The sequence below is a fragment of the Hylobates moloch genome, unplaced genomic scaffold, assembly GCF_009828535.3.
Source record: "Hylobates moloch isolate HMO894 unplaced genomic scaffold, HMol_V3 SCAFFOLD_14, whole genome shotgun sequence".
Lineage (NCBI taxonomy): Eukaryota > Metazoa > Chordata > Mammalia > Primates > Hylobatidae > Hylobates > Hylobates moloch.
The window spans coordinates 60,486,440-60,513,231 of record NW_026652289.1 but is presented as its reverse complement, the minus strand read 5'-3'; the positions used below and the strand labels follow the sequence as shown (position 1 = coordinate 60,513,231).

The window sequence follows — 26,792 nt, the reverse complement described above, 5'->3', positions numbered from 1 at the left end:
TCCAGAAGCCGAAGCAAAGGGACAAATGCCAGTGTTTCTTCCTGGGAGCCCTGGACTCCAGGAAGGGGTCTTCTCTCTCTCTCCTGGGACTCGGCGGGGACGCCATCAAGCCCCTACTAGAGTTGGGCACTTTACGCCCTGTGTCGTATTGAAGGCTCCTCACACACCATCTTGTAGGAGGAAGGGAACCCTTCCAAGACGGCCCAACTCAGAGATGGGCACTGGGGCCCACAGGCTTGGGGCTCGGTATTGCAGGGACACAAGCTTCGGTGCTCTCAGGCTGGGATTCAGTGCTCCCCGTCTGCTGACTTGCTGAGTGACTGGCGAGTCATTCTACCTCAGTCTGCGCCTCAGTTTCCTCACCAGCTGAATTACAGGGCAGCTGGCAAAACCAAGTGGCCAGGGCACAGCCGGTTCCCAGCCTGTGCCAGTTCAGTTCCCACCTTCTGAGGACTTTAAGGGTGGTGGAGGGGCCTGGGCCGGGTTTCCAGCCCCACTGCAGGCTCCTCGGGGGCTTGGAGTGAGGCCTCTTAGTGCCGGTTACCCTGGCCAGGAAGGCTCCCCTTTTCTTCCTTCCCTTCCTCTCTCCACCCTCAGCCCCACCCCTTCCGCAGAAGCTGCTGACGCTCCCAAGTCTTCAGGAGTTCGTGCTGCTCCCCTCTCCCACATAGGAGGAAATGGGGGCAGGGTGCGAGGCTTCCCCGGCTTCTTCCCCTTGAGATCCCATTTCCCTGTTTGGGGCGTGAGGCTTTTGTCCACAGCTGAGTCTATGAGGCTCTACAAGTAGGCGTGGCCGCACAGGTGTGCCCTACACAAGGGCCCCCAGCCCAGGTGCGAGTGGTTGCTGGCCAGGGGCTGCACTGCCCATAGGAAGGGGGGCATCGTGCCACTTTGCACACAGGCACATGGACAGGAGGGGCTGCCTGTGCCCCACTCTCCCCTCCCCGCTCCTTTCCTGACCGCCTCTGTGTGGAAAGTGTGCTTTTCCCCCAAATCACATCCCCGGAGTCACCTCTTTACACCTGTTTCTAGACCCAGAGAATTTTAGCTGGGGACTCTGACTCCTCCTTGTCAGAGTTTGAGGCTCCCCCTCCCGATCCCCAGGGCAAGAAGAGGGAAGGCTGCCTCTGCAGAGGATGGAGAGAAGGACGTCAAGGAAAGTCACTTGGGACTCTGGAAGCCTGAAGGTGGCCAGGCCAGCACGCTCCCTCTGAATCCCCCTGCCTGTGGGAAGGGGCTCCAGGAGAGATGAGGTGCCTCCTTGGAGTTAGGCCAGTGTGTGCTGGGGTGCCCCGGCCAACTCCCTCCTTATGCATGTAGGTGTCTCCTGGCGGTGACCCACAGATGGAAAACACCAGCATGGGGAAATGGCTGCGTGAGAGTTCATGATACAGCAACTCACCATGCTGTAGGACACACCGTGTGTGCTACACCTCAGCACGAAAGGGAGAAAAGACAAAACACACCTCCAACACCACTTGGGGCTGTGACTGTGTTTACTTCATTCTTGAATCCCAGGTCCCCGTAGCTGGGGGCTGACACATCCCTGGGCACCACCGTGACTTCCTGTGGGTCCCTTCCCTTCTGTCCCCGACTCTGTAGATCCCCCATGGGAAGGGTCCTAGGTAGGGGGAGGTTCCTCCTCCCTCGAAACCCTGGGCCACTCTGTCAAGGCAAAGCCTCTGGGCCCAGCACCTTGTACAGGCTTTGATGAGAGGAGCTCCAGCTTTTGCTCAGGGCCTTTGGCACCCCACCCCCAGCCCCCAGGAATGCAGGCACTCAAAGCCTGTGGCTAGGCTGCCCGAAGCGCGAAGCGCGTGCCACAGTTCTTCTGGAGTGGAAGCAGGGGGACAGAGCTTTGGGTAGAGGAGGGTCGCCTGGAGAGCTGGAATGCCAGGGGAGTGGGCGGTGCCTCCGGCTCCTGGGGGCCAGGCTGGCTCCACACCTCATGGGCCTGAGTCTCGGTGGAGTCTGGAGTGCACATAGCCCCCAGGCAGGGAGAGGGCAGTGACAGGACAGAGCCACTCATCTGTCCCAAAGCTGCCCCCAAGGGGTGTCAGCAACCCCAACCTATTGACCTACTTTGGGACCACAGGCCCATCTAGTGCAAATGAGGCCCCAAAAGGAGAAGTGCTTTGCTCAGCAGCCACAGGAGGCGGATGTAACCTATGTAATGTAGGGTCAGGGGGGACCTGAGGGATGAGCCAGGTGGTAGGTGGGCGACACACCAGATCCCCTCCTGGCCTCTGCCCCACCCAGCCCTCTCCTGCACGGCTACCAGAAGATGTCCAGGAAGAACTGACCAGCCCTGAGTAGGGAGAGAGTAGTCAGGTACAGAGGAGGGCAGGGGCCCGGATCCTGGCCCAGAAACACTCTCTAAAACAGAATCCGATCCTGAGATGATCCAAATCAAACAGAAACTTGACGGAAATAGTAGAGTCTGAAAATGATGCACTCTGCACACACATATACAAGACACACATATACAAGACACACACACACAAGACACACACACGACACACACACAAATCTATGCGCACACACACGCATGTATCCAGACACACACGAATCCACACACACGAGGCAGACCCCACTCATGCTCTCAGTCTCTGGTTACACACCCACACCCCCCCCCCACTCCTGTATTCAGATACCCTCTATGGCCCACCTCCCACCCAGCAGAGCGCCAGAGCCTGGTGCCAGGGACTCAGTGCTGACTGCTGACGTGAAGGGTGTAGAAAGCCCAGGGCTCAGGGACGTAGATGACACCCGGGTACTTCTTCCTGAGAACAGGGTCATTCCACAGCCAGGCGACCCAGAGCGCCACAAGCAAGAGGGTCAGTGCGAAGGAGGAGAAGAGGAAGAGGCCGTTGCTGTCCAGGAAGAGGCGCTTGCGCTTCTGGTGCAGGATGAGGGCCAGCATGGCGAAGAAAGTGAAGATGAAGAGGATGAAGATCTGGCCCTCGGTGACCAGGTACCTGGAAAGACCAGGGGTGAGTGAGGCAGCTGCCGTGGCAACCCCGTCCTGCCTGGCATCCCTCCTGTGTGCGACAGCCGGGCTGCCCTCCAGGCAGGCAGAAGAGTCCTCTGGTGCCAGGGCTCAGTGAACTACGCCGCTCTAAGCCACTGCCCATGGGCAGCATATTGATTTAGCTGGTATAGTTACTGTTTTTTAAATGTTGAGTTTGTTGACAATATTTAAATAACAGAATACCTACAAATGTGTATTTCTGGCTTCTCTGGTCACATTAAGTTTATACTTCCACACAACAAAAACTGACTAGACGAGAAAGCAACAAACAATTGCCACTACGACGGCAGCTACCCCGGCGGCAGGACGCCAGGGTAAGAATCAGCAGGAAGCGCTCCCCTAACATCTTTCCCGCTCACTGTAGCTGCCACCCTTTCTTTTTAATCCCCAGAAAGCATACAGATGAGCCCCAGTGGGCCATCTCAGCCACACAGGGGACAGGCCGGGGAAGGGATCTAGAGCTGGCCCAGGAAAGGAGGCCCTTTGCATTCTGAGGGAGGCCTCCCATCAGAGAAGGGCCCAGTCCTGCCCCCACTCTGTCCTTCCTATGATACCCACAATCCCAGGGTGACCTGTCTCCAGGGCAGAAGTGACAGAGGAAGGCTAGGAGGCTGGCTGAGACCTAAGTCCTCTGCGATGGGAAGAAGAGAGAGCCTGAGGGAGCAAAGACCCCAGGCCAGGAGCCCCTACGCCATGAAACGCCCCAGTGTGTCTTTGGCCTCGCCATAGTGCTTTACATTTGACAGAGCCCCTCTCTCTCCTCAGCATCCTTATCATCTGAGAGGCAGACAGGCAGGTACCATCATCCCCATTTCAGAGGCGGAAACCGCAGCCCACCACAGGGCTTGGTGTTGGAGGTGGATTTTACCGGCCCCAGGGCAACACTGGGGTTCTTGAGATGGGGCACAGAGCGAGAGGGGCTTGAGGATCGAGAGAGAATGTGCAACCTCGCCCTCTCCTCCCACCTCCCTGCCACACCCAGGCCTGGACTTCATGGAAACAAAGAGGCCACCACAGGGCATTGTCACAGTCCCCACCAGATACAAGAGGAAGCAGGGGCTCAGAGAGGGCCAGTCTCCCCGGGGCCATACAGCAGATCCATGGGCAAGTGCGGAATGTTGCTGCCGTGGCTCACTCGGTGCCCCTGCCTCTGCCCCCATGCTGATGTCCACTCACCAGTAATACAGGCCACTGGGCGCCACCAGGAGCAGGGCAGGCCCTGGCATCAAGCTCTCAGCTTTAGAGGCAGTAAAGCAGCCACTGAAGTACATGAAGAGGATGAGGAAGAAGGGGATGTACCTGTGACAGGAAGGCCAGCGTCTTAGAGGCCTGCTCAGCGGCCCTCTTCCCCACCACCTCTGCACCCGCTCCCACAGGGTCCCGTGGAGTGCCACGTCATGGTTTACAAAACGCCTAGCCTGGGTGACAGGAGCTCCTCTCCACTCGCCCTTGCCTGTGCTGGGCATCAAAGGTGGGACAGAAACAGGAAGGCAAGGCACGCGTGAGTCAGAGGCCCAGAGGCATCCACACCGCCCAGGGCACCTCACTCACTCCGTGGGGGTAAGGGGGTGTCTGGGGGGTTGTCTGTCTCATGCACCGCAGACACCAGCAGCCCAGCCCCACACTAGCCCCACACTAGCCTGGAGACAGAGGCATCTCCCGGGCTGAGGATGGGGGGCCACATGTCAAAAAAGAGAACAGTACCTGCGGGGGCCCCTCTGTGAAGCGCTTCACCCACACTCAGCACACAGCCCCACCCCCACCTCAGACACCTCACCCCAAAATACCACCCTCTCCCCTCTCCACACACTGGCTCCCTTTCTCCCACCTGTGCTTTCACCGGTATACCTGCCTGCCTCTTCTCACCCACACCCGTTTCCTGCTGGGGCTTCAGCTCTCTGTTCCTAGCCCCTCCGCCCTTCCCCAACCTTCTGTGGGAAGAGGCTTTGGCAAAGGCCAGGGAAAGATGGAAGGAGGCCTGTCCAGGGACCCTGGACCAGCTGAGCAGGATTGACATCGCAGGGCCCGAAACACCCCGGAAACGCCCGTGCAGGCTGCGTGTGCCGTGAGCACCAACTCAGGAGTGAGCCGGGTCCAGGGCTGGCCCTCACCTCCCAGCTGCAGCCTACGGAGCCCTCCTCCCTCTGGCCTCAGTTTCTCCTGGGTAAGATGGGAGGTTGGAACAGATGAAGCCTCCCAGCCTGGGCCTGGGATCTCCTGAGGCTGAGGCCACATTTCTGAGGCCTCCCCCGACTGCAGGGGCGGGGTAGGTAGGAAAAGGTGCCCCTCTGGGAGTTGTGAAGAGCGGGGAGCGCAAACAGCACGCCCCTCCCCAGCCTGATCCAGCTGGCTCCCCGCAGCTTCCTCCACTCCCAAAGAGCAGGCCCGACACGGTGGGGGTCCCTGGCTCTGCCCCCACCTCCCCGCATCACCATCTGGGCGTTGTTTATCAGGGACGCATCCTCCTCCCCCACCCTCAGGGCTCAGGCTTGGCGAGGGAGGACCAAAGCCGCTTGCTGCCCTCTGCTGGCCGCTGCGGGCACTGAGGGCTAGGCGGGGGCGGCGATGCTGGGGGGATGCTGGCCGGAAGCCGGGGCCCAGAGCCCCGGACAGCAGCTGGGCCTCCCGGGCAACCTCGGGGACAACCTCACTGGAGGTTGAGCTCACAGCACCTTTACAGGGGATGAGACTGAACACATGGAGACCTGCAGCCCAGACAGCCTTGCTCAGTGTGTCCCTGAGGTTGGTGACAGAGCTAGCCGGTGGTCGGGGCCCCTAGGATAAACAGATGGGCCCATTACTCACCACATGCAGTGACCCAGGTACTCATCATAATAGTAGAGCAGCTCAAAGGAGTCGATCTGAGGGAGACACGGGCAGGGCAGAGTCAGGGGGGATGTCGATGTCAGTCCAGGGAGGTGCTGGGGCCCCAGGCATCCCCTCTGACCACCCTTCTCCCAGTCCCAGGCTTCCCCCACTGCCTTATTCCCTAGCTGGGGCCTCGCCCTCTGTTACAGGGGCCCAGGTGGGAGCCAGTCTGTGCACCACTTCCTAAAAACACTTGAGCATCCTAGCTTGGCGCAGGCGACGGTGCCCTCACCTAGCAGAATGCCTTTGGTGGAAGGACAGGTGCGGCGAGGGGTGGGGGCCATTTCTTCAGCCTCCCAGGACAGACTGTGCTCCTAGGGCTTACAGGCAGGGAGCAGGAGGTGGCCTCACCAGCGTCTCCGGCTTGAGATTCTTGATGATGGGGTTCTCACGGACAGACAGGTGGTGCTGGTAGCCACTGAAGAGCAGGCGGTGGTTGACAGAGTCGCCCACCAGGTGGATGCTGGCACCCATGATGAAGATGATGATGCTCACATAGGTGATGGAGCGTGGCAGGGTGCGGGGGGACCGCTCGATGAGCTGGGGTTCAGAGTGAGGTTGGCAGCATGACCCCACCTCTGTCACAGTATGTGACACCCTCTGCTTCCCCCCTCACACCTGGGGTGGGATGGATGCTTCCAGCTGGAATGTCACTCCAAAAAGTGGCTGGTCCCTTTAGCAGGCCAGCCCAGCCTCCAGATCCTCCCGTGACCCCTATGAACCCAGGAGGGACGGGAGCAGCACCCCCCGCTGACTTTACCCAGGGAGCAAAAAGACCAGAGGGCCCAACTCCTTTCCCAAAGTCACGCATGAGCTGTATGCTGGAGGGGACAGCCCAGCCTTCAGTGCAGGAGTCCAGGCTCAGGCCCAGCCCTCCCACTGTCCCTGGCTTTGTCCCTGGGTGGCTGGCCCAGTCTGCTGAAGGCACCTTCTGATTTCTGAGTGGTCCCAGCAAACATGAAGAAAATGTCAGGGATGGGGGCAGGTGCTTTTGAAATGCCACTGTTCAACTGAAAACACACCGGAGTTCTGAGATTATACCCCTCCTACTACTGGAGATTTGAAATATTTTTCTTCAATATAAAATGATGGTGATAGTAAATGGTGATACAGGCTGAGCATCCCTTATCTGAAATGTTTCAGATTTCAGATTTTGGAATATTTGCATATACACAATGAGATATCTCGGGAATGCATATGCAAGTCTAAACGTGAAATTCATTTCTTTCATTTTTCTTTGAGACAGGGTCTCACTGTCACTCAGGCTGGAGTACAGTGGCTCAAGAGATCCTCCCACCTCAGCCCCCAGAGTAGCTGGGACTACAGGTGTGCATCATTATGCCCAGCTAATTTTTAAATTTTTTGTAGAGATAGGGTCTCACTATGTTGCCCAGGCTGGTCTCAAACTCCTGGGCTCAAGCAATCCTCCGATTATCAGCCTCCCAAAGTATGAGATTACAGGTGTGAGCCATCATGCCTGGAAAAATTCATTTATCTTTCATATATACCTTACACACACAGCCTGAAGGTAATTTTATATAACATTTTAAATAATTTTGTACATGAAACAAAGTTTGTGTTAAGTACGTATGTGTAGAATTTTCTCTTTTTTTGAGGCGGAGTCTTGCTCCATCACCCAGGCTGGAGTGCAGTGGTGGAATCTCGGCACACCACAACCTCCACCTCCTGGATTCAAGTGATTCTCCTGCCTCAGCCTCCCAAGTAGCTGGGACTGCAGGCGCCCACCACCGCGCCTGGCTAACTTGTTTGTATTTTTAATGGAGATGAGGTTTCGCCGTGTTGGCCAGGCTGGTCTCGAACTCCTGACCTCAAGTGATCTGCCTGCCTTGGGCTCCCAGAGTGCTGGGATTACAAGCGTAAGCCACCATGCCAGCCCTAAGTTTTTTGTGTTTTTTTTCTTTTTCTTTTTTTTGAGATGGAGTCTCTCTTGCCCAGTCTGGAGTGCAATGGCGTGATCTTGGCTCACTGCAACCTCTACCTCCCGGGTTCAAGTGATTCTCCTGCCTCAGCCTCCCGAGTAGCTGGGACTCCAGGTGCCTGCCAGCATGCCCGACTACTTTTTTTTTGTATTTTTAGTAGAGACGGAGTTTCACCATGTTGGCCAGGCTGGTCTCGAACTCGACATCAGGTGATCCGCCTGCCTCGGCCTCCCTCCCAAAGTGCTGGGATTACAGGCTCGAGCCACTGTGCCCGGCCGAGTTTTCTACTTATAGTATCATGCCAGTGCTTAAAAAATGTCAGACTCCTTTGGAGCATTTCAGATTTCAGATTTTTGGATTAGGGATGCTCAACCTATAGTAGTTTTAAAGCCCTTACTTGGCAAAGTGCAAAGCCAGCAGTTCCTGCTCGTGCTCCCAGTGACATCTCAGGGCTCTCCAGGGCAGAGGATGGAGTTCAGCTGCTGCTGTTGCCTCTCCTGCCACCTGGCTTCTTCCTCTCTTCCCAGTGGGTCCCTGACCTCTCCCTGGACCCCCAGTCACTTCTGCCTCAGCCTCCCCAAATGTTTTATGGTTTCCCAAGCACAGCCTTGTTTTTAGGTCCTTCTACCTGAACACCTCTCTGCTTCCCCCGCTGGCACGCCAGGCTGAGGCTCAAATCAAAAGCCCTTCCTTGGGGCATATTTTCCATCCCTCCAGGCCACCGGCAGCTCCGCCTCCCCTGGGCCCCAGGCCCTGGACATGCTGCTCTGTCACAGCCTTCACCCCCCAGCAACAGGCAGGAGCGTGCTTGAGTCAGGACACAGGGCTTAGCATCACCTTCCTGCCACATGTGCAAAGAATGGGGATGACAGGAGAGAGTGGGGGCCCTGGGACAGTACCTTGAGCAAGAGAAAGGGCGTGATGACGTTGTAGGCCATGTGGAAGTAGTCCCCAACACTGGGCTTGTTGAGTGGAAACCATTCAAGAGGGAATACCAGCTGGGGAGCAAATGGAAGAATGGGCTCACCTGGGCACAGCCCCACACGGCCCTCAGGCCTCAAGGGAGTCTGCCCCTAATGCCGCCCACCCCCACTCCTTTCACCCCCTACCCCCATCATGTACACTTAATTCTTTCTGTGATCGCTGGACCTTCTTGGCAGCCCTGGGACAAAGGTTTATCCAGACAGGAAAGCTGAGTCCCAGAGGAGGTAACAGACTTGTCCCCAGACACAGAGCAGATGCAATTCCAGGCAAGGCCTGACCCTGTGCCCCTCACCCAGCAGATACCAAATAAATGACCCTGATGCCAGCTTGGGAGTTGGTAGGCTTCTCAGGGACTCCGTTGTGGCACCAACTTGCTGGGTGACCCTGGGCTAATCCTTCCCTTCTCTGGGCCTCAGTTTCCCCATCTATAATACAAGAGAGGTGGCCCAGAGGGCCTACTTGGACCCTTCAGGTTCTGGCACTCCAAGATCAGTCTCCTGAGTGCTAGGCCCTGGTGTGGAGGGACTGCTTCCAAACCAGGTTCAAAGTATACATTAGGAGACAAAGGAGAAAATGAGAATGCTCTACAAAGTAGCTTCAACTCTTCCTTCCCTACCTTCCCAGAGAGAGGAAGGCAGGCCGGGGCAGTTCCTCCTTCTGGAGTGCTCTCTCTTCTGAGCCCTGGCCTTGTCCAGGCCAGCATGAAAACCCCTATGCAGGGTCAAAGCATTTCACAACCCCCAAACTGTACTCCTAGTATCTGTTGATTGAAAACACACGTAATAGGCCGGGCGCGGTGGCTCACGCTTGTAATCCCAGCACTTTGGGAGGCCGAGGCGGGCGGATCACGAGGTCAGGAGATTGAGACCATGGTGAAACCCCGTCTCTACTAAAAATACAAAAAATTAGCCGGGCGTGGTGGCGGGCGCCTGTAGTCCCAGCTACTCGGAGAGGCTGAGGCAGGAGAATGGCGTGAACCCAGGAGGCGGAGCTTGCAGTGAGCGGAGATTGCGCCACTGCACTCCAGCCTGGGTGACAGAGCAAGACACCGTCTCAAAAAAAAAAAAGAAAACACACGTAATGCCCACAAGTTTCAAGGAAGGATTTAGATGGTTATCTCTTTTAACACAGAAATGCCATATTGGATAAACTAAACCTGCAGAAATAAAACTCACAGAATGCAGCAATCTCAATCTCTCTCTCCCTCTCTCTCTTACTCAGCGTGCATGTGTATATCTGTCTCTCTACCTACATCATATACATACTTGCTAAAATACTCTGTGATAGCAAAACATCAGAAATAGGCTGACTCTTCAATCAAACAGGACCAGTTGAATCCCTGATAGTACTTCTTACCATGGAAGGTTAAGTAGCCATTAACAGAAATGACACCTTATATGTACTGACATGGAGAGAGATCTATAATATATTCTGTTTTTTTTTCTTTTTTCTTTTATTGAGATGAGGTCTCCTTATGTTGACCAGGCTGGTCACAAACTCCTGGGCTCAAGCAATCCTCCCACCTCGACCTCCCAAAGTGCTGGGATTACAGGTGTCAGGCACCAAGCCCCATTAATTTTTAAATTATCTGTAAAAGCAGGGTCTTGCTATGTTGCCAGGACTGGCCTCAGGCGATCCTCCTGCCTTGGCCTCCCAAAGTGCTGGAATTACATGCCACCATGCCCACCATATGATATATTCTAAAGGAAAATAAGCAGGTTGCAAAATAAAGTATAAAGCAAAATCTCAGTATGGTTAGAAGAGAAAAGGATGTATATATGTTTGTATAAGCAGACAAAAGAGTGAAAGGGGTGTTCCCCAAACTGTCAGCAGTGGGACAGGAAAGGGGTAGGGAAAGTCTAACACTTCTTTATGTTACAACTATGTTACATCTATGACATGTTACTTTTATAACTTGTAAATGTTTTAACAAATTTGCGACTATTATGCATACATTTGATGAAAATCTCTAGCGTATACATGAGCTTTTCAAATGTCTACTCTCTACCAAGTCCTACTTAGGGTTACAGTGGTCACAGAAGCTCTGAGCGGGATGGGGGAAGTGATTTGCCCAATAGGAGACCCTGTTATGCCAGTAGAAGCAGGGTCCTAGTGAGTGAGAGGAGCCACGAGCCCACTCCTGGCCTCATCTCTCTCTAGCACCAGTTTGATGGGCAGCTTCTTTGGCTCCCAGTATGTGGTTCCTTCATGCTAGAAGGTTCAGAGCAGCCAGTCCAACCAGTCTTCTTGGAGAGAGAAATGAAGCCCAGGACAGTGACTTGCCCTAGGTCACCCACAAACCCAACCAGTTGCCCCAACTCTTGGCTCAATTCCTCTTATTTTTCCACATTTAAAGGCAACCTTCAAAAAGTCTGCAGGAAGGAGAACCAGCACCCACTGTCACTCCCTGACAGCACTGCCAGGACAGCTTTTCTTTATGCCCATCAGGTCTTTGATACCAGGTAGACAAGCTCGTTATTGACTTGCAATTAGTCAGTCTGCATGTCATTTAGGAACCTTTTTTCTCCATAAATATTCCAGGTTGCTCTATAGTATCCATAATTTCTGCTTAATGGCCAGGAAACATTCTCTATAATGGACATAGCAAAACTGATTTACCCAGTCCCTAATGCTGGACACTCAAGTCACTTCTAAGGTTTGGCTATCATAAACACCACTGCAATGAACATCTTTGAGTTAGAGGAAACTGCTGTCTTCTTGATGATTATATCCCTACAGGCAGATTCTTGGAAGGGTATTACTGGGTCAGCAGGGATGAATATATTAGGGTTCTGGATATTTATGTGACAGAGAATTCAACCTCATCAGGAAGGGGCTCTGGGGTCAGAATGCCTGGGCAGATGCTGGCCGCTGGGCTTGCCTCAATTCTCTCTCTCCTCAAGTTTCCTCATCTATAAAATAGAGATTAGCAATAGCGTTGATATGAGAATTAAATAGACTGAAACATATAAAGAGCTTAGAACAGAGTAAGCATTCGATGTTAGCCGCTATTCTAACTTTGCTCTCATTATTATTCATTCAATAAAAGTGCATTAAACACTTACTGTGTTAGGCACTATTCTAAGTACTAATCTTGCCAAGCTGTTACTTATGAATTATTACTGCTTTCCAAAAAGGCTTTGCTTTTTGTTTGTTTCTTGAGACAGGGTCTCACTGTGTCACCCAGGCTGGAGTGCAGTGGTGTGATCATGGCTCACTGCAGCCTCGACTTCCCAGGCTCAGGAGATCTTCCCAGCTCAGCTCTCAGTAGCTGGGACTACAAGTGCACATCACCACACCCAGCTAATTTACAAATCTTTTGTAGAGACAGGGTCTCATTATATTGCCCTGACTGGTCTCAAACTCCTGGACTCAAGTCATCTTCCCATCTCATCTTCCCAAAGTGCTAGGATTATAGGCATGAGCCATCATGCCCGGCCCCAAACGGGCTTTGCTAATTTGCATGATCACTCGCATGTACAAAGTGCCAGTTTCAGCACTGGAGATTGTTATTTTTACACTTGAATTTGTTGAGTGACCTTCCAAAAGTCACTTCCCGTTTATCTTCCAGTAAACTGAGAGAATAGGCCTGGATGCCTTCATATCTTTTGGCTCTATGACTGTGGCCCGTCAGGCAACTGCCAGCAAGTTGGGTGGGAGGGGTCTGGAGGCCATGAATAGTTACACTGTGCCCCCACTACCAAATAATGACTTGATACCTGGTGATACCTCACTTAATTTTCTTCACATTCGTCTATTTATTATCTATCATCTGTCAATTATCTGTCTGTCTGTCTATCTATCTATCTATCTATCTATCTATCTATCATCCATCCTCCCACTACAAGCAAGGGGCACTGGTGCCCTCCCAGCATTAATCTCTTCTGTGGAGGCCACCACTGGATACTAAAGGATGAAGTAGCCTTGGAGGGCAGGGGATGGTTTCACTGGATGGCACTAAAAATTACCCATGGCTCACAGTCATATATAATATGCAAAATCAGCCTACGCGCTTCAATTCCAGAAAAAATAATACTATCCCAAGGTAATGGAGAAGGACAGGGGAGACGGGGGTGGGGGTGGGGTGCTCCACTTCCTTTCCCATACCGCTTTGTCTTGGTGATTTGGTTCAACCTGGTTCACCTGCTTCCAGACACGGGCCAGAGGGGGTTACAGTATTACAGTATGACTGTTCAGGACCACCATTTCCCCCATGAGAGTCAGGGCACCGTATGACTCTTCAGGCCCCCCACTTGCTGGCAGTTGCCTGACGGGCCAAGTCATAGAGCTAAGGATATGAAGGCATCCAGGCCTATTCTCTCAGTTTACTGGGAGATAAAGGAGAAGTGATTTGTCTAAGGTCACTCAGCAAATTCAAGTCACACTAAGTGTCCTCAGTGCTGGTCAGAGCCCTGTGCACCATTTCACACTCACCATGGCAATGGGACGCCCGAAGTCCAGAACCCAGTTCTGCAGTGTGAAGTAGAACCAGAGGTCGAGGTGGAAGGGAGCCGTGCGGGCAGCCTCATCAGCGCTGACAGAGCCATGCCTGGGAAGGAACCAGACGAGAGAAGTCAGCTCTTCTCTCCTCCTCCACCAAAATCTTCCCCTGAGATTAGCCACAAAGAGGTCTGGGGACTTGAGGACAGGAGGAGACACACACAATTAAGTTCTAGGGATAGGGTTTTGCTGGAAATACCGGGGTCTGGCCCTGCAGTCAAGGAGAAGGTGGACTTCAGCTGCCCCGACCTTAGCTTCCCTGTGATTCAGGAAGGAAACAGCTGAACAGGTGTAACTGCTGGGGTTTCTCCCCTACTGAATGATGGAGGAAATCAAGAAAGGCAAAGAACGCATTCGTGGCTGAAAAGCATGAAACTTGATGATGGATGATGGCAGCTGACCTTAGTTGAGAACTTACTATATTCCAGGCACTACTGTTAGCTGTTTACATGTATTATCTCATTTAATCCTCTCAGAAACCTTTCAAGGCTGAAATAGTACCTCCATTTTACAAATGAAAAAACTGAGGCCCAAGAGGCTCAATAACTTGCTCAAGGTCACACAGCTAAGGATGTGAACCCAAATGATTGGGCTCCTGAGCTTATACTTTTATCCTCCATCCCATAGTCGGGTCCATCATGATTGGTCTATGGGATGGGCATGTGACCAGAGCTTGGCCAATCAGAGCCCTCCAATGAAATGTGCCTTAGAGAGACTGAAATGCATAGGGCCTCCTGCTCGCTTGATTCCAGCACTGTGAGGAGGTCAGGTTGGGCTGCTGGTACTCCTCTTCTTAGCAGTCCACAGTAGAACCTGAGAAGGAGCAGCAGAAGCAAGGTGATGTGAGAGAGACAGCAGGAAGTGGAGTACCGCCTCACGATACATCTTTGGAGGCCTGTCCCTCTCACTAAACAGTTGGTCATCTGCTGTTCACAGATGCACTGAAGTTCCAGGACCAGTGCTGCCTTCTCTGGGAAGGCTTCCCTGATGAAGCTTTTCCCAAAATCCCACCAGCCCACTGCAGGGAGCACTTCAGCGCCAACTCAGTCTGGCATAATGCGGCTGGAGTTGTACTCTCCCATCTCGAGAACAGGGGTGACCTTTAAGGTTCTCCCAACTCACCCATGTCCCTATCAGAGTCCAAATCCTCTTTACAGAGTCCCTGCAATTACTCGCACACCTCCAGGGACAAGCAGCCCACCACCTCCTAAGGTGACTGAGGTGTGAGTTTCATCGTCTCCTTTGTGCCAAGAACAGGCACCATGTACCACGAATCTGTATTTCTCCAGAGTTCTGAGCTCAGCCCTAGGTCCATACTGAGCAACTACTGGCTGATTAAAACAGTCACAACGACCAGTTACTCCTTTTGTAGTGGCAAACATCAGCTTAGAGGCACTGCAAAGACTGTCTTCTGTCGATACTGCTGTTGCTTCCCTAATTTTCCGAGATCCCTTCCTGCCATTTCCAAGGATGATCCATACTGGCTGGTAGAGTACTCCAGGACAGGGAGGCAAGCTCTTGGGAGAAATTTCATTTTCTAGAGGCAGGCAAGACAGGTTGAGCAGGCCTTCCCTAGGTCAACTAAGTCTTCCTGTCCCCTCTACTCAGTAGCTTCCACCCCCCTTATTGAACACCAACTATGTGCAATGCTAGGTCTTTATCTGCACTATCTCATCTAATCCACGCATCTGCTTTACAGATGAGGATACTGAGGCTTAGAGGGATTAGGTGCTTAGCCAAAGCCACCCGTGTAGTAAGGAGCTGTGGCAACAATTCCTTTTGTCAGCCTATTTCCCACCCCCTGCCTCTTCTGGTAAGACATGGTATTTCCTTGGCCGCAGGAAGGGCCAGTGACCTAGGCTGGCCCAGTGGGACTTTTCCAACTGCAGGTGGGGAAAAGAGCTCCTTCCTTTATAGTGCTGGGTTCTAAGGGTGCAAGCCCAGGACTGCCTACAGCCAAGGTTCCACCCTCAAGGGACAACCAGGTAAGAATGAAGTAGCCTCGCAGAGAGGATCAGGGAAAGGGGGAGAAAAAGCGCTGACAGTGTTCATGTTGCCAGTTCATGATCTGGCCATATGAGCTAACACATTCCTTTTTGCTAAGGATGATGCAGTTCACACTGGCTTTCTGTCACTTGCAACCCAGTCATCCTGAATAACACACAGAATTCAAACCTGGGTTTATGTTAATTCAAAACCTGTGCTCTTAATAGCTTGCTATTCTGTTTTTTGTTTTGTTTTTTTGGAGACAGGGTCACCCAGGCTGGAGTACAGTGGTGTGATCACAGCTCACTGCAGCCTTGACCTCCCAGGCTCAAGCATTCCTTCCACCTCAGTCTCCTGAATAGCTGGGACCACAGGTGCATGCCACTATGCCCGGCTAATTTTATTTTATTTTATTTTATTTTTGTAGAGATGAGATCTCACTATGTTGCCCAGGCTGGTCTCAAATCCCTGGGCTCAACTAATTAACCCACATCAGCCATCCATAGTGCTGAGATTACAGCTGTGAGCCACCATGCCCAGCCAACAGCTTGCTATTGTTTTTGATTACTAGGCTTATCAGGAGATCAAGTTAGAAAGGGATCAACATGGCCTAGGGCAATACACAAAGCTTGCATGAGGGAAGGGAGCCTCAAAGCATGGATGGATGAATCTAACTAGGCAGAAAAGCCGGAGAGCAGGGTAAAGGCCTGGAGGTAGAAGTGAAGAAGATTCTCCATGGAGCTGAGATGCCTGGCTTACTGGAGCCAGAGAAAGAGAAGGGAGGGGCGGCTGGATCTTCAGACTGGACAGATAGCCAGTAACCATGAGGACTGCTCAGTGGTCTGAGACGAGTGACCAACACAGAGGCCCCCCCCAGCTCCTTCCTCAGTGGCCACCGGTGTAAGGCCTCAAAAAGCAGACAGTGATAACCTCCAGGCCCAGAGAACTTGGGTGGCGAAAGAGATAACAGCCTTCAGTTTCTTGCTCTGATACCTCCAAACTGGGCAAAAAGTAGGATGTTCGGTACAAGGAATAAAGGGGTTTTGAAAGCATGAACACTTAGATGTGTGTATCTGGAAGTTATGTGTACCTAGCACACACTAGAGGCTCAGTGACTACCTCCTCTTCCACCTTAGGAAGCACCTCGGTCAGTGAGAATCCCTGTCATTAGTCCAGCCTAACTTAGTAGGACAGGAAAAAAAAAAAAGAGGGGGGCTGGGCCCCGTGGCTCACGCCTGTAATCCCAGAACTTTGGGAGGCTGAGGTGGGCAGATCACCTGATGTCAGGAGTTCAAGACCAGCCTGGCCAACACAGTGAAACCCTGTCTCTATATAAAAATACTAAATTAGCCAGGCGTGGTGGTGTTCACCTGTAATCCCAGCTACTTGGGAGGCTGAGGCAAGAGAATCGCTTAAACCTGGGAGACGGAGGTTGCAGTGAGCCGAGATCGTACCATTGCACTCCAGCCTGGGCAATAAGAGTGAAACTGTCACCAAAAAAAAAAAAAAAAAAATCTCTAAAAAATAAAAAAAAAAATTAAAAATTAACTGGGTATGGTGGCACACATCTGTAGTTCCAGCTACTCAGGAGGCTGAGACAGGATGATCACTTAAGCCCGGGAGGTCGAGGCTGCAGTGAGCTATGACCGACCACTGCACTTCAGCCTGGGTGACAGAGTAAGACCTTATCGGCGGGGGGAGGGGGGGGGGGGGGGGGGGGGGGGATGCAGGCGCACAGAGTGGATACTCAGCAACCAGCTTGCAAATCAGATTAGACTGGGCACAGTGACTCATGCCTGTAATCCCAGCACTTTGGGAGGGTGAGGTGGGCAGATCATATGAGGCCAGGAATTCAAGATCAGCCTGACCAACATGACGAAACTTCATCTCTACTAAAAATACAAAAATTAGCCCAGCATGGTGGTACACGCCTGTAATCTCAGCTACTGGGGAGGCTGAGGCATGAGAATTGCTTGAACCGCACAGGCAGGGGTTGCAGTGAGCCGAGATGGCACCTCTGCACTGCCTGGGCAACACAGCAAGACTCTGTCCCAAAAAAAAAAAAAAAAAAGATTAATCAGCACCTGCCTGGTTTTCTTCTCCTGGAACTCTGCCCACGGGAGGCAGATCATGGAATGGTAAAGGCATCCTCTCTCCCAGCTCATGTCCTGGGGATGAGCAACCTCAACCCTGTCCCAAGTTCCTGGCTCCACAGACTTAGCACACTGAGCCCCCAGCCTGTGCCAACTAGGTCTCAATCAGTAGCAAATGCTGCTGAGAACAATGGTGATGGCACAATGGCAGGTAACCTGAAACAAGGTTAGACTCTTCTCTCCTTCCCAGCTTTCCAAGTCTACCATATGGGGACAACGACACCATGACAGTTGAGGAGTGCGTGCCATACACTTAAAATCCTCCAAGCAGTCAACAGCATCTGCAAGGCTGCCTGGCAGAAAAGGAAGGGGTTTCATCCTGAACAAGTCAAGCAGTAACCCACAAATGGGGACCACAAAGAGACTAATTTTGCTTCTATTTAAAGAATGGGGACATACAAGACAATGAAAAGCTTGAACAGAAAAAAACTAAGGAAATGAAGGCAAATATAACGAGAGAATAAAGAAAGGCAACTAGAAACTCCAAGAAAAACAAAAGCAACATAAGAAAGCAAATGTAACTGTTAAACATTATTTGGCTCTGTTGGAACAATATTTATTAAATACATGGCTTAAATAACATACACATTATATATTAATTTTCAATGTTTAGAGTCAATCCACAGATAAAACATAGAAGATAATTACAGTTTTAAAGCAGCAGATAATTATTGTCTACTTTGATAACATGAAAACAAGAGGACAGAAATTGTAGGAAGGGGTGAGGAAAGCTAAAGTTTAGGGTAGAGGACTAATATCCTCTTTTTATTTTAGTTTTGGAGACAAGGTCTTACTCTGTCACTCAGGCTGGAATGCAGTGACACAGTCATGGCTCATTGTGGCCTTGACCTCCCAGGCTCAAGCAATCCTCCCATCTCAGCCTCCTGAGTAGCTGGGACCACAGAAAGGCATGTGCTGTCACACATGGCTAATTTTTAAAATTTTTTCCTTTTTTCTAAAAGGAATCAAAGGCTGGGTATAGTGGGTCACGCCTGTAATCCCAGTACTTTGGGAGGCCAAGGCGGGTGGATCACCTGAGGTCAGGAGTTAGAGACCAGCCTGGCCAACATGGTGAAACGTCATCTCTACTAAAAATACAAAAATTAGATGGGCGTGGTGGTGGGCACCTGTAATCCCAGCTACTCGGGAGGCTGAGGCAGAATTGCTTGAACTCAGGAGGTGGAGGTTGCAGTGAGCCGAGATTGCACCATTGCACTCTAGCCTGGGGGACAAGAGTGAAACTCCGTCTCAAAAAAAGAATAAAATAAAATAAAATAAACCAAGAAATAGCAGTTGAGTGTAGTTTTTAAGAGTGTGGACTTGGCCAGGCGCAGTGGTTCACGCCTGTAATCCCAGCACTTTGGGAGGCTGAGGTGGGTGAATCATAAGGTCAGAAGTTTGAGACCAGCCTGGCCAACATGGTGAAACACCGTCTCTACTAAAAATACAAAAAATTAGCTGTGCGTGGTGGCGAGCGCCTGTAATCCCAGCTACTTGGGAGGCTGAGGCAGGAGAATGGCTTGAACCTGGGAAGCGGAGGTTGCAGTGAGCCGAGATCGCACCACTGCACTCCAGCCTGAGTGTGAGACTCCATCTCAAAAAAAAGAGTCTGGACTTTGGAGACTGTTTGGGTTCATATCCCAGCTCTGCCACTAACCAGATTTTGAGCAAATCACTTAACTTCTTGGGCCTCAACGTCCTCATTTGTAAAATGGAGATAATAGTAGATCCTATCCCTTTTTTTTTCTTTTTTTTTGAGACGGAGTCTCGCTCTTGTTGCCCAGGCTGGAGTACAATGGCGCGATCTCGGCTCACCGCAACCTCCCCCTCCTGAGTTCAAGTAATTCTCCTGCGTCAGACTCCCGAGCAGCTGGGACTACAAGCGCATGCCACCATGCCTGGCTAATTTTTGTATTTTTAGTAGAGACAGGGTTTCTCCATGTTGGTCAGGCTGGTCTTGAACTCCTGACCTTGTGATCCACCCACCTCAGCCTCCCAAAATGCTGGGATTACAGGCATGAGCCACCACGCCTGGCCAGTAGATCCTATCTCAAGGGTCGTGGTTTAATTAATATATGCAAAAACTTAAGAGCAGGGCCTGATCCACAAAAAGTGCACATAGTGTTTATTATTGTTATAAGCCTATTATTTGGAAATAGGAATTTGACTCTGGTAAAAAGAGCTAAAAGAAGCTAAGGTGATTGTCTCTGGTGCCAGGGAAGAGTGGGACAGGGATTACTGCTTTTTAAAACTTGAAGCCTTTGTTATTTGATTTACCATGGGCATTAATTATAATACTTTCTTTTCTTTACTTTTCTTTTTTTTTTTTTTTTTTTGAGACAGTCTCACTGTCATCCAGACTGGAGTGCAGTGGTGCCATCTCGGCTCACTACAACCTCCGCCTCCCAGGCTCAAGGGATCCTGGTTCCTCAGCCTCCTGAGTAGCTGGGATTACAGGCATGGGACACCACACCTGAATAATTTTTGTATTTTTTAGTAGGGACGGGGATTCTCCATCTTAGCCAGGCTGGTCTCGAACTCCTGGACTCAAGTGATCCACCCACCTTGGCCTCCCAAAGTGCTGGGATTACAGGCATGAGCCATGGTGCCCAGCCTAATTATAATACTTTCATTATAATACAAAAACTGGCAACAAAGCACGTAGAAGATGGAATGGGTTACCTTAACAGGTAGTGAGCAAAGCACAGATGCAGCAGAGAGGAAATCCAAACATCCTAGGAACTGGACAGGATGATTCTGCCTACTCCCTTGAGCAGCAATGATACTGGGAATGGGCTGAGGCCACACCGTGAGGGGCAGAGACATGCCAACTGGGAGACAGAGAGCTCACACCACCCCCTTGGGAATACCCTGGCTGGTAGGGAGCTCACACAGGGGAAGAGGGACATCACTCCTTAGCAGCCAAAGTGGAGTCCTAAGAGCAGAGCCCGTAGTCAGAAACCCTGGGTTTAGGCCCTGGTTCTTGCCAGCAAATGACGTAACCTCTCTGGACCTCCATTTCCCCATCTGTACATTGGAAGTGACATCTGGCAGCTCATTGTCAAGACTGAGTAAGATGCCAGACATGGGAGCCCCACATAGGAGATAAAGTGGTGACCGTATCTGAGACCCACAGGCTGTTCCCACTGGGCTGTCACAGTTCAGGGCAGTCAGTGACCCCAACTTGGCAAGGGTTCAGAACAGAGACATCCCGCAGGCAGAAGAGGCTCCCTGGAAGAGGGGAGCTGGCAAATGGGTTGGGTGGAGGCCACAGCAGAGATGAAACCACTGGACACGGCGTGTGGCAGACAGCCCGGGGACTCAGCCAGTCAGGCTCCTCAGCCCATCTGAGCCTATTTCCTCATCAGTAAAATAATACTTAACTCACAGGCCGAGGGAGACAGGTGAGCTACAGTACACGGTCTATGGTCAGTACATTGTTTCTAAGTGAAAACGGACACAGTCCGCAGCTGCTCAGCCGGCATGTCCTCAGCAGCAGCAAAGAGCCATCCCTTAGCCCAAGCGCTCAGACTTCTCCCTTCATCCAGGTCGTACCAAAAACTTCCTAACAAGGACTTTGCGCATGCCAGAGCTCAGAAACTTCCCACGACTCCCCAGTGCCTATAAGATAAAGGCTGTATCCTTAACCTGTCACCTAGAACAGGAACTAGGGTGAGACAAGCGAGGCCCCCAGGGCCCAACAATTGAGGCGGCACTCACGGTCACGGCTGTGCGCCTACCCCTAAGTTTTGCACTCTAGGCCCTCACTCGAGTCCTAGACTTGCTGCAATTAAAGGCCCTTCACAATTAATCTGCATCCTCCTGTCACTTTCTTTTACAGCCAGAAAGCTCCAGCACCACTAAACTCCTTGCCTTTCCCCAGTTTCCCTGGCTGGAACAGCCTGTCTTCCCTGGGTCCCCTACCGAGTCCTCTTAAGACTCAGCTCAAGTGCCACTTCCTCCACGAAGCCCTCCAAGATGACCTCTCACTCCCATTTGGGCTCTGTCTCTCCTGGTCCCTACTGGATGGTAAGCCTCTCCCACCTTCACCCTGCCCACCCACTCCCTTACTGCCTGGCACAGCGCTGGGCACACCACAGGCGCTTAAAGAATGCCTGCTGAATGCAGTGAATGTTTCTGGTCAGTAAAACGGGACGAAGGTAGAATGGAGCTCTGCTCGTCCCAACCAGATAAACCAAAAACTGAGAAGGGCTCCTCATTCATTCTCTGGACGGGAACTTCCGCCCTTCTCCGCTGTCTCTTCCATTACATTCGCACATTCTTGGGTGCCCCAGGTCAAGCAGACAGCCTCCTGATTAACGGCAGAATCAAGTCCTACTCAGGGCTGGAGGGACCCCGAGAACGCAGAGGTGGCGCCCGGAACTTGCGGATGAGCTGGGGGTCCGAGTGACGAGGGGTCTGTGTCCCCACCCCCGTGGAGAGCTCTCCCAGCGCAGCGGCTGTCCTGACGCCAGTCCGGGTCGCAGAGAAGCGCGGGAGGGGAGGAAAACCGCAAACTCCGGGCGGGGGTTCCTCGCACCCGAGCAACGGCGAAGCGGGGAGGCCGAGCATCGCTGGGCCCCGGGATCCCCGGGCAGAGAAGGAAACGCAGGGGCGCCGCCGCCAGGGTAGCTCGCCTCCAAGCCCCCAGCGCTCCGCTCCGCCCCAGCCCGCGCCGCACACGAGGTTCCGGCCAGGCAGCCCTAGGAGCGTCACGTGTCGGGTCCCGAGGCCCCCGCGCACAGGCGCCTAGCCCGCCCTCTCACCCCGGCGCGCGCCCACCTGGCCTGCAGGAAGGAGGCGCCCAGCTGCGCGCCCGGGCCGCCCGCCGCTCCCGGGTTCTGCCGCCTCCGCGTCGCCTCCATAGCTGCCCCGCGGGCCCCTCGGCCCTGCCTTTCCGAGGAAGAGACCGGTTCAGCTTGGCTGGCCCGGCGGAGGCCGCCGCAAAATCCCAGCGCGGGGCGGTCCGGGGAGGTCTGGGGCCGGCCGGCGAGAGCGCGCGGCCCCCGGGAGGAACGGGCGGGGCTGCAGGCCCGGGGCGGGGCGGAGGGAGGCGGGGCGGAGGGAGGCGGGGCGGAGGGAGGCGGGGCGGAGGGAGGCGGGGCGGAGGGAGGCGGGGCGGAGGGAGGCGGGGCGGGCTCCGCGAGGGGAGGGCCGGGCGCTGCGAGTGTGGCGTCCTCGCGGGGCGGGGGCTGCTGGCCTGTCCGAGCTGCGCGCGTGACCACCAGCGGGCTGGGATGGTCCCTTGCCTGCCTGGGTACGGGAATCTCTGCCTAGGGTGACTGAGGCCTGGGTGTTGGGCTGGGGCGGGGTAGGGACCTGGAGATAGACTAGGCTGACTCAAATGCTCCCCGGGGCAGAGGGTGATGTGGGATTTCCCTTGTTCTTGCGGGTGGAGGAGAGGAGGCAGGACTGGAGACCTGCACGTGTAGCACCCGCGTGGTGCAGCACGTGGGTTGCAGATGTTCTGTTGAGGGGCTGGCGGTGACAGTGGGAAAGAGCGAGTTGGTGACATCTAGAGTCGTGTGGGAGGTATGGTGACTGGGACCCTGGATGTGGGGGGTGAAGGGAGAGGAGTTCCGGCAGTGGCCGGATTCTGCCCCTAGGTGGATAGTGGAGGCACCCCCCGGGAAGTGGGCTGGAGCAGATTTCGTGTAAATAAAGATTCATCTTTGAACGCATTAAGCTTGAGGTGGGTCAGGAAGGCTGTTGGACCGGTGGTCTGAAGCTGAGGCGAGACCTGGGAACCCAGTGGACAGGCTCATGAGTCACCGGAACGTACATGACAGAACCTAAGGGGACAGCGTTCTCAAGTGAAAAACAGAACCAAAGGTCAAACCTGAGAACAGCCTGCAGGGCAGATTGCCAGGACTTCATTAGTGGTACCACTTTGAACTAGCTGTGACGCGGGCAAATGGCACAACCCCTCACAGCTTCAGTTTACTCATCTGTAACAAGAAGATGCCTATTGCATCTACTACATTGGGGTTGTGATGACTAAATGAAACCCTTAGCAGAGAGCCTGGCACTGGTGGACTAGTTATTTGCAATAGCCCGTCTCGGGACCTGAGGTTTCCCTCCACAGAAAGGTTACCTTCCACACCACTCTCAATGTCACACAAACTCTCTCCTTCCCACGGTCACTGTCAGCAGCCCAGGCACCTCACTAGAACAACTGCAACCACCCCCCATTCTCCCCCACCACCCCCGTACTACACCAGGCGCACGCGACATGTGCAGGTTCTCCAGTCCTGCCTCCTCTCACCCAGCCCTCAAGCCGCTGCAGAAGCGATGTGCCTCAGGGAAGGGATGTGCCTCAGATGCAAATGCAATGTGCCATTCCCCTGCCCAGTATACTTGGTCTGCTTCCCGGACCATGAGGGGTCGGAGCTATGCCTATTTCCATTCTATTTTCTTTCCTGTCTTTCTTCTTGGGAGATTTTTATTGGATGTATTTCTTTCCCCTTTGGTCAGAACCTGCATGTCCTTTCTTGGCTGTGGGAGGCTAGGACTGCCTGCCTGGGAGTCATTTTCCATCAGCCCCATCCTGGGCTCTAGCAGCCCACAGGCCACACCTCAATCCCCACCCCGGCACCCTGAAGAACACATTTGCTTTAAAGCTTTCCTTGTTTCATTTGATCCACACCAGGTCATACAGAGAACAGGTGATTGTCTCTGTTTTGTAGCAGAGAAAAACCTAGGCCCTGAGCTGAAGTAGTGTGCCCAAGGGTCAGCCAAGGACAGCACTCAGACCGGTCAGACCGGACCCCAGATTTAATTCTGGTGAATCTGATCTACACATCGATCTTGGTATACACCAGAGAAGAAGGATTGAGGCTTCCTGCCCTGACCCCAATTTCTTATCCTCTGCAGGCTTTGCAAGCCTGCTGGGCTCCAGAGGAAGAGGCATGCAGTGCCCATGATGTCATCATCGATTTAATAACACTCAGAGATGGGCTTCCAGCCATCAGAGGATGAGGCCGTGTGGAGGGAGCCTCTCTAGCTCATTTAATCCTCCAATCTCTTAAATACAAACACATCTGCCTTCTTTCTTGAGTCCGCTGCTGCCCCTTGAGTGGAAGGGAGTCCAACCTGGCAGGGGGCTGGGCCTTTCTGAATGAACAAGATGAGAATTCTCCCTGTCCGGTGGGATTATCAGCCCCGTCTCTTTCCCATCCCACCAGGACACTTTAAAAACACCATCTTCATTAGCTCTTTAAATTGCATGGAAATTTGGGTGAGGAGGATAGAGTAAAGCTGAGGGGTACACATTTTCAGGATCTTGTTTGTGATTATCTGAGAACATGGGCCCTGCACATCAGAAGGGAGTCTAGTCTCAGCTCTCTGAGCTGCAATTTCAGTGGCCAGCATCAAGAAATCTTTCAGCTAAGAAGGTCCTTTGGTATTAAGCATCTTGGTGGTTTTGACTTTTCTTTTAGTAGAGGTTCCCGCTGCTTTTCAATTATAGCTGCATCCGATTTTTTTTTTTTTTTTTTTTTTTTTTGAGACGGAGTCTTGCTCTGTCACCCAGGCTGGAGTGCAATGGCACGATCTCAGCTCGCTGCAACCTCTGCCTCCCCAGTTCAAGTGATTCTCCTGCCTTCCCGGTTCAAGTGATTCTCCTGCCTCAGCCTCCCCAGTAGCTGGGACTACAGGCATGCACCACCACGCCTGGCTAATTTTTTATATTTTCAGTAGAGACGGGGTTTTACCATGTTAGCCAGGCTGGTCTCGATCTACTGACCTCGTGATCTGCCCGCCTTGGTCTCCCAAAGTGCTGGGATTACAGGCATGAGCCACTGCACCAGGCCTGTATCAGATACTTTTAAATGTATCGCCTAAGATCCATTAGACACACCAGTCTTCCAGCTCCTTGCCACTTGTTTTGTCCAGCTGCTGTGACAACTGACTTCACCCAGGCATTAGTCAACTGCACCTCCTCTCCCCTTGGCCCCACACCCTTGGCCTCAGAAGTGCAGGAGTGTTGGACACTCCATGGAGTGAACTTTGACCAGCAAGAGACAGGGATTAGCAAATAAATTTTTCTCTCTTCCGCTTTCTAGACAGACTGGCCTAAGTTCCGAGTTCACACAGCCACTTTAAAGAAGGTCCTGGGCCGTGTGCAGTGGCTCACACCTGTAATCCCAGCATGTTGGGAGACGGAGGCGGGTGGACCACGTGAGGTCAGGAGTTCAAGACCAGCCTGACCAACATGGTGAAACCCTGTCTCTACTAAAAATACAAAAACTAGCTGGGTGTCGTGGCATGTGCCTGTAATCCCAGTTACTTGGGAGGCTGAGGCAGGAGAAATTACATGAACCCAGGAGGCAGAGGTTGCAGTGAGCCGAGATCAAGCCACTGCACTCCAGTCTGGGCGACAGAGCAAGACTCAGTCTCAAAATAAATAAATAAATAATAAAGAAGGTCCTGTAAGGTCTAGCATCCGTCCAGATGGAGTGGTGGTCAGCTCCGCAGCGCACTCTCTTGTGTGCCCTCCCTTCTTCTCTGTCTCACTGCCCCTTGTCCTCACTTCCCCTTCCCAGCCACCGCACTCCCCAATATAGTGTTAGCATGTACGCTGCCCTGCTCTGCTTCTTTGGAAACCTGGGCTAAGACAAAGATCTTTCCAGGATGCTCAATGTATGAAACAGCTACAAGGGTGGGGGTGGGGGGATGCCCTGAGTGAAGAGAAGCAGGGTCCCAGGTGCCATCTCTTCTCCCCTTATGGTTCCAAGGCCAAGGCACCTCCAAAGGGCTCCCTGGAAAGCCTTTGATCTTGCCTAATTTCATCATTCTGCAGCTGAAGAAAATGAAGCCTAAAGCCACACAGCGAGTTAGAAGCCAAGCCAGGCCAGAATCCAGTCTCCACTCCTAATCCAGTATCCTTTCTATCCAGTCTCTTAAGAGCTTTTGAAAATTTGTCTTTCTTCAAAACATCTTCCCACACTGTCCTGCCACCAGAAGGCTTTGAAGGCCCATGCTAGACTGCAGCTACCATCTGAGAGACATGACACACAGACTCCTGGATCCAGAGGCTGGGACTCCAGAAGGCAGATAGAGGAAGTGGGACCGGGAAAACTCAGTTACTTTGGAGAGAGGCAGCCAGGAGGGGACTGACTAGGGGATCTCTAAGTGTGGGCAACAAGACTGTGCACAGTGAGAAGGCTGCAAAGGACAGACAGCAGGGGACTGGGGCACTGAGGGCAGATGGAGACTGTCTTTCTGTGTCAACTGGAATTGCCTGCAGGACACTCCCCGTCCGGCTGAAGAAGCTGGGAGGGTGACCAAAAGTCACACTGTGGGGAGAGAGAAGGTCCCCAGGTTGCTTTA

At 52.7% G+C, this 26,792-nt stretch overlaps 1 protein-coding gene across 4 annotated transcripts in view; it reads right to left on the bottom strand.

Moving 5' to 3' along the window:
* Window positions 1-32: 32 nt before the first annotated feature.
* Window positions 33-26,792, bottom strand: part of CLN6 (CLN6 transmembrane ER protein) — a 62,884-nt gene continuing 36,124 nt past the window's right edge. For 2 of the 4 annotated variants that reach the window (XM_058427860.1, XM_032175712.3), the window contains 6 exons: window positions 13,258-13,372; window positions 8,739-8,837; window positions 6,251-6,439; window positions 5,837-5,892; window positions 4,208-4,330; window positions 33-2,978 (listed from right to left, as the gene is read on the bottom strand). In XM_058427860.1, coding sequence (XP_058283843.1) covers window positions 2,708-2,978; window positions 4,208-4,330; window positions 5,837-5,892; window positions 6,251-6,439; window positions 8,739-8,837; window positions 13,258-13,372 — 853 coding nt within the window. In that variant the 3' untranslated portion in view covers window positions 33-2,707. Of the gene's footprint in view, window positions 2,979-4,207; window positions 4,331-5,836; window positions 5,893-6,250; window positions 6,440-8,738; window positions 8,838-13,257; window positions 13,373-22,244; window positions 22,481-26,792 lie in introns of those variants that run through there. The other 2 variants (XM_032175711.2, XM_032175713.2) reach the window with 2 other exon arrangements.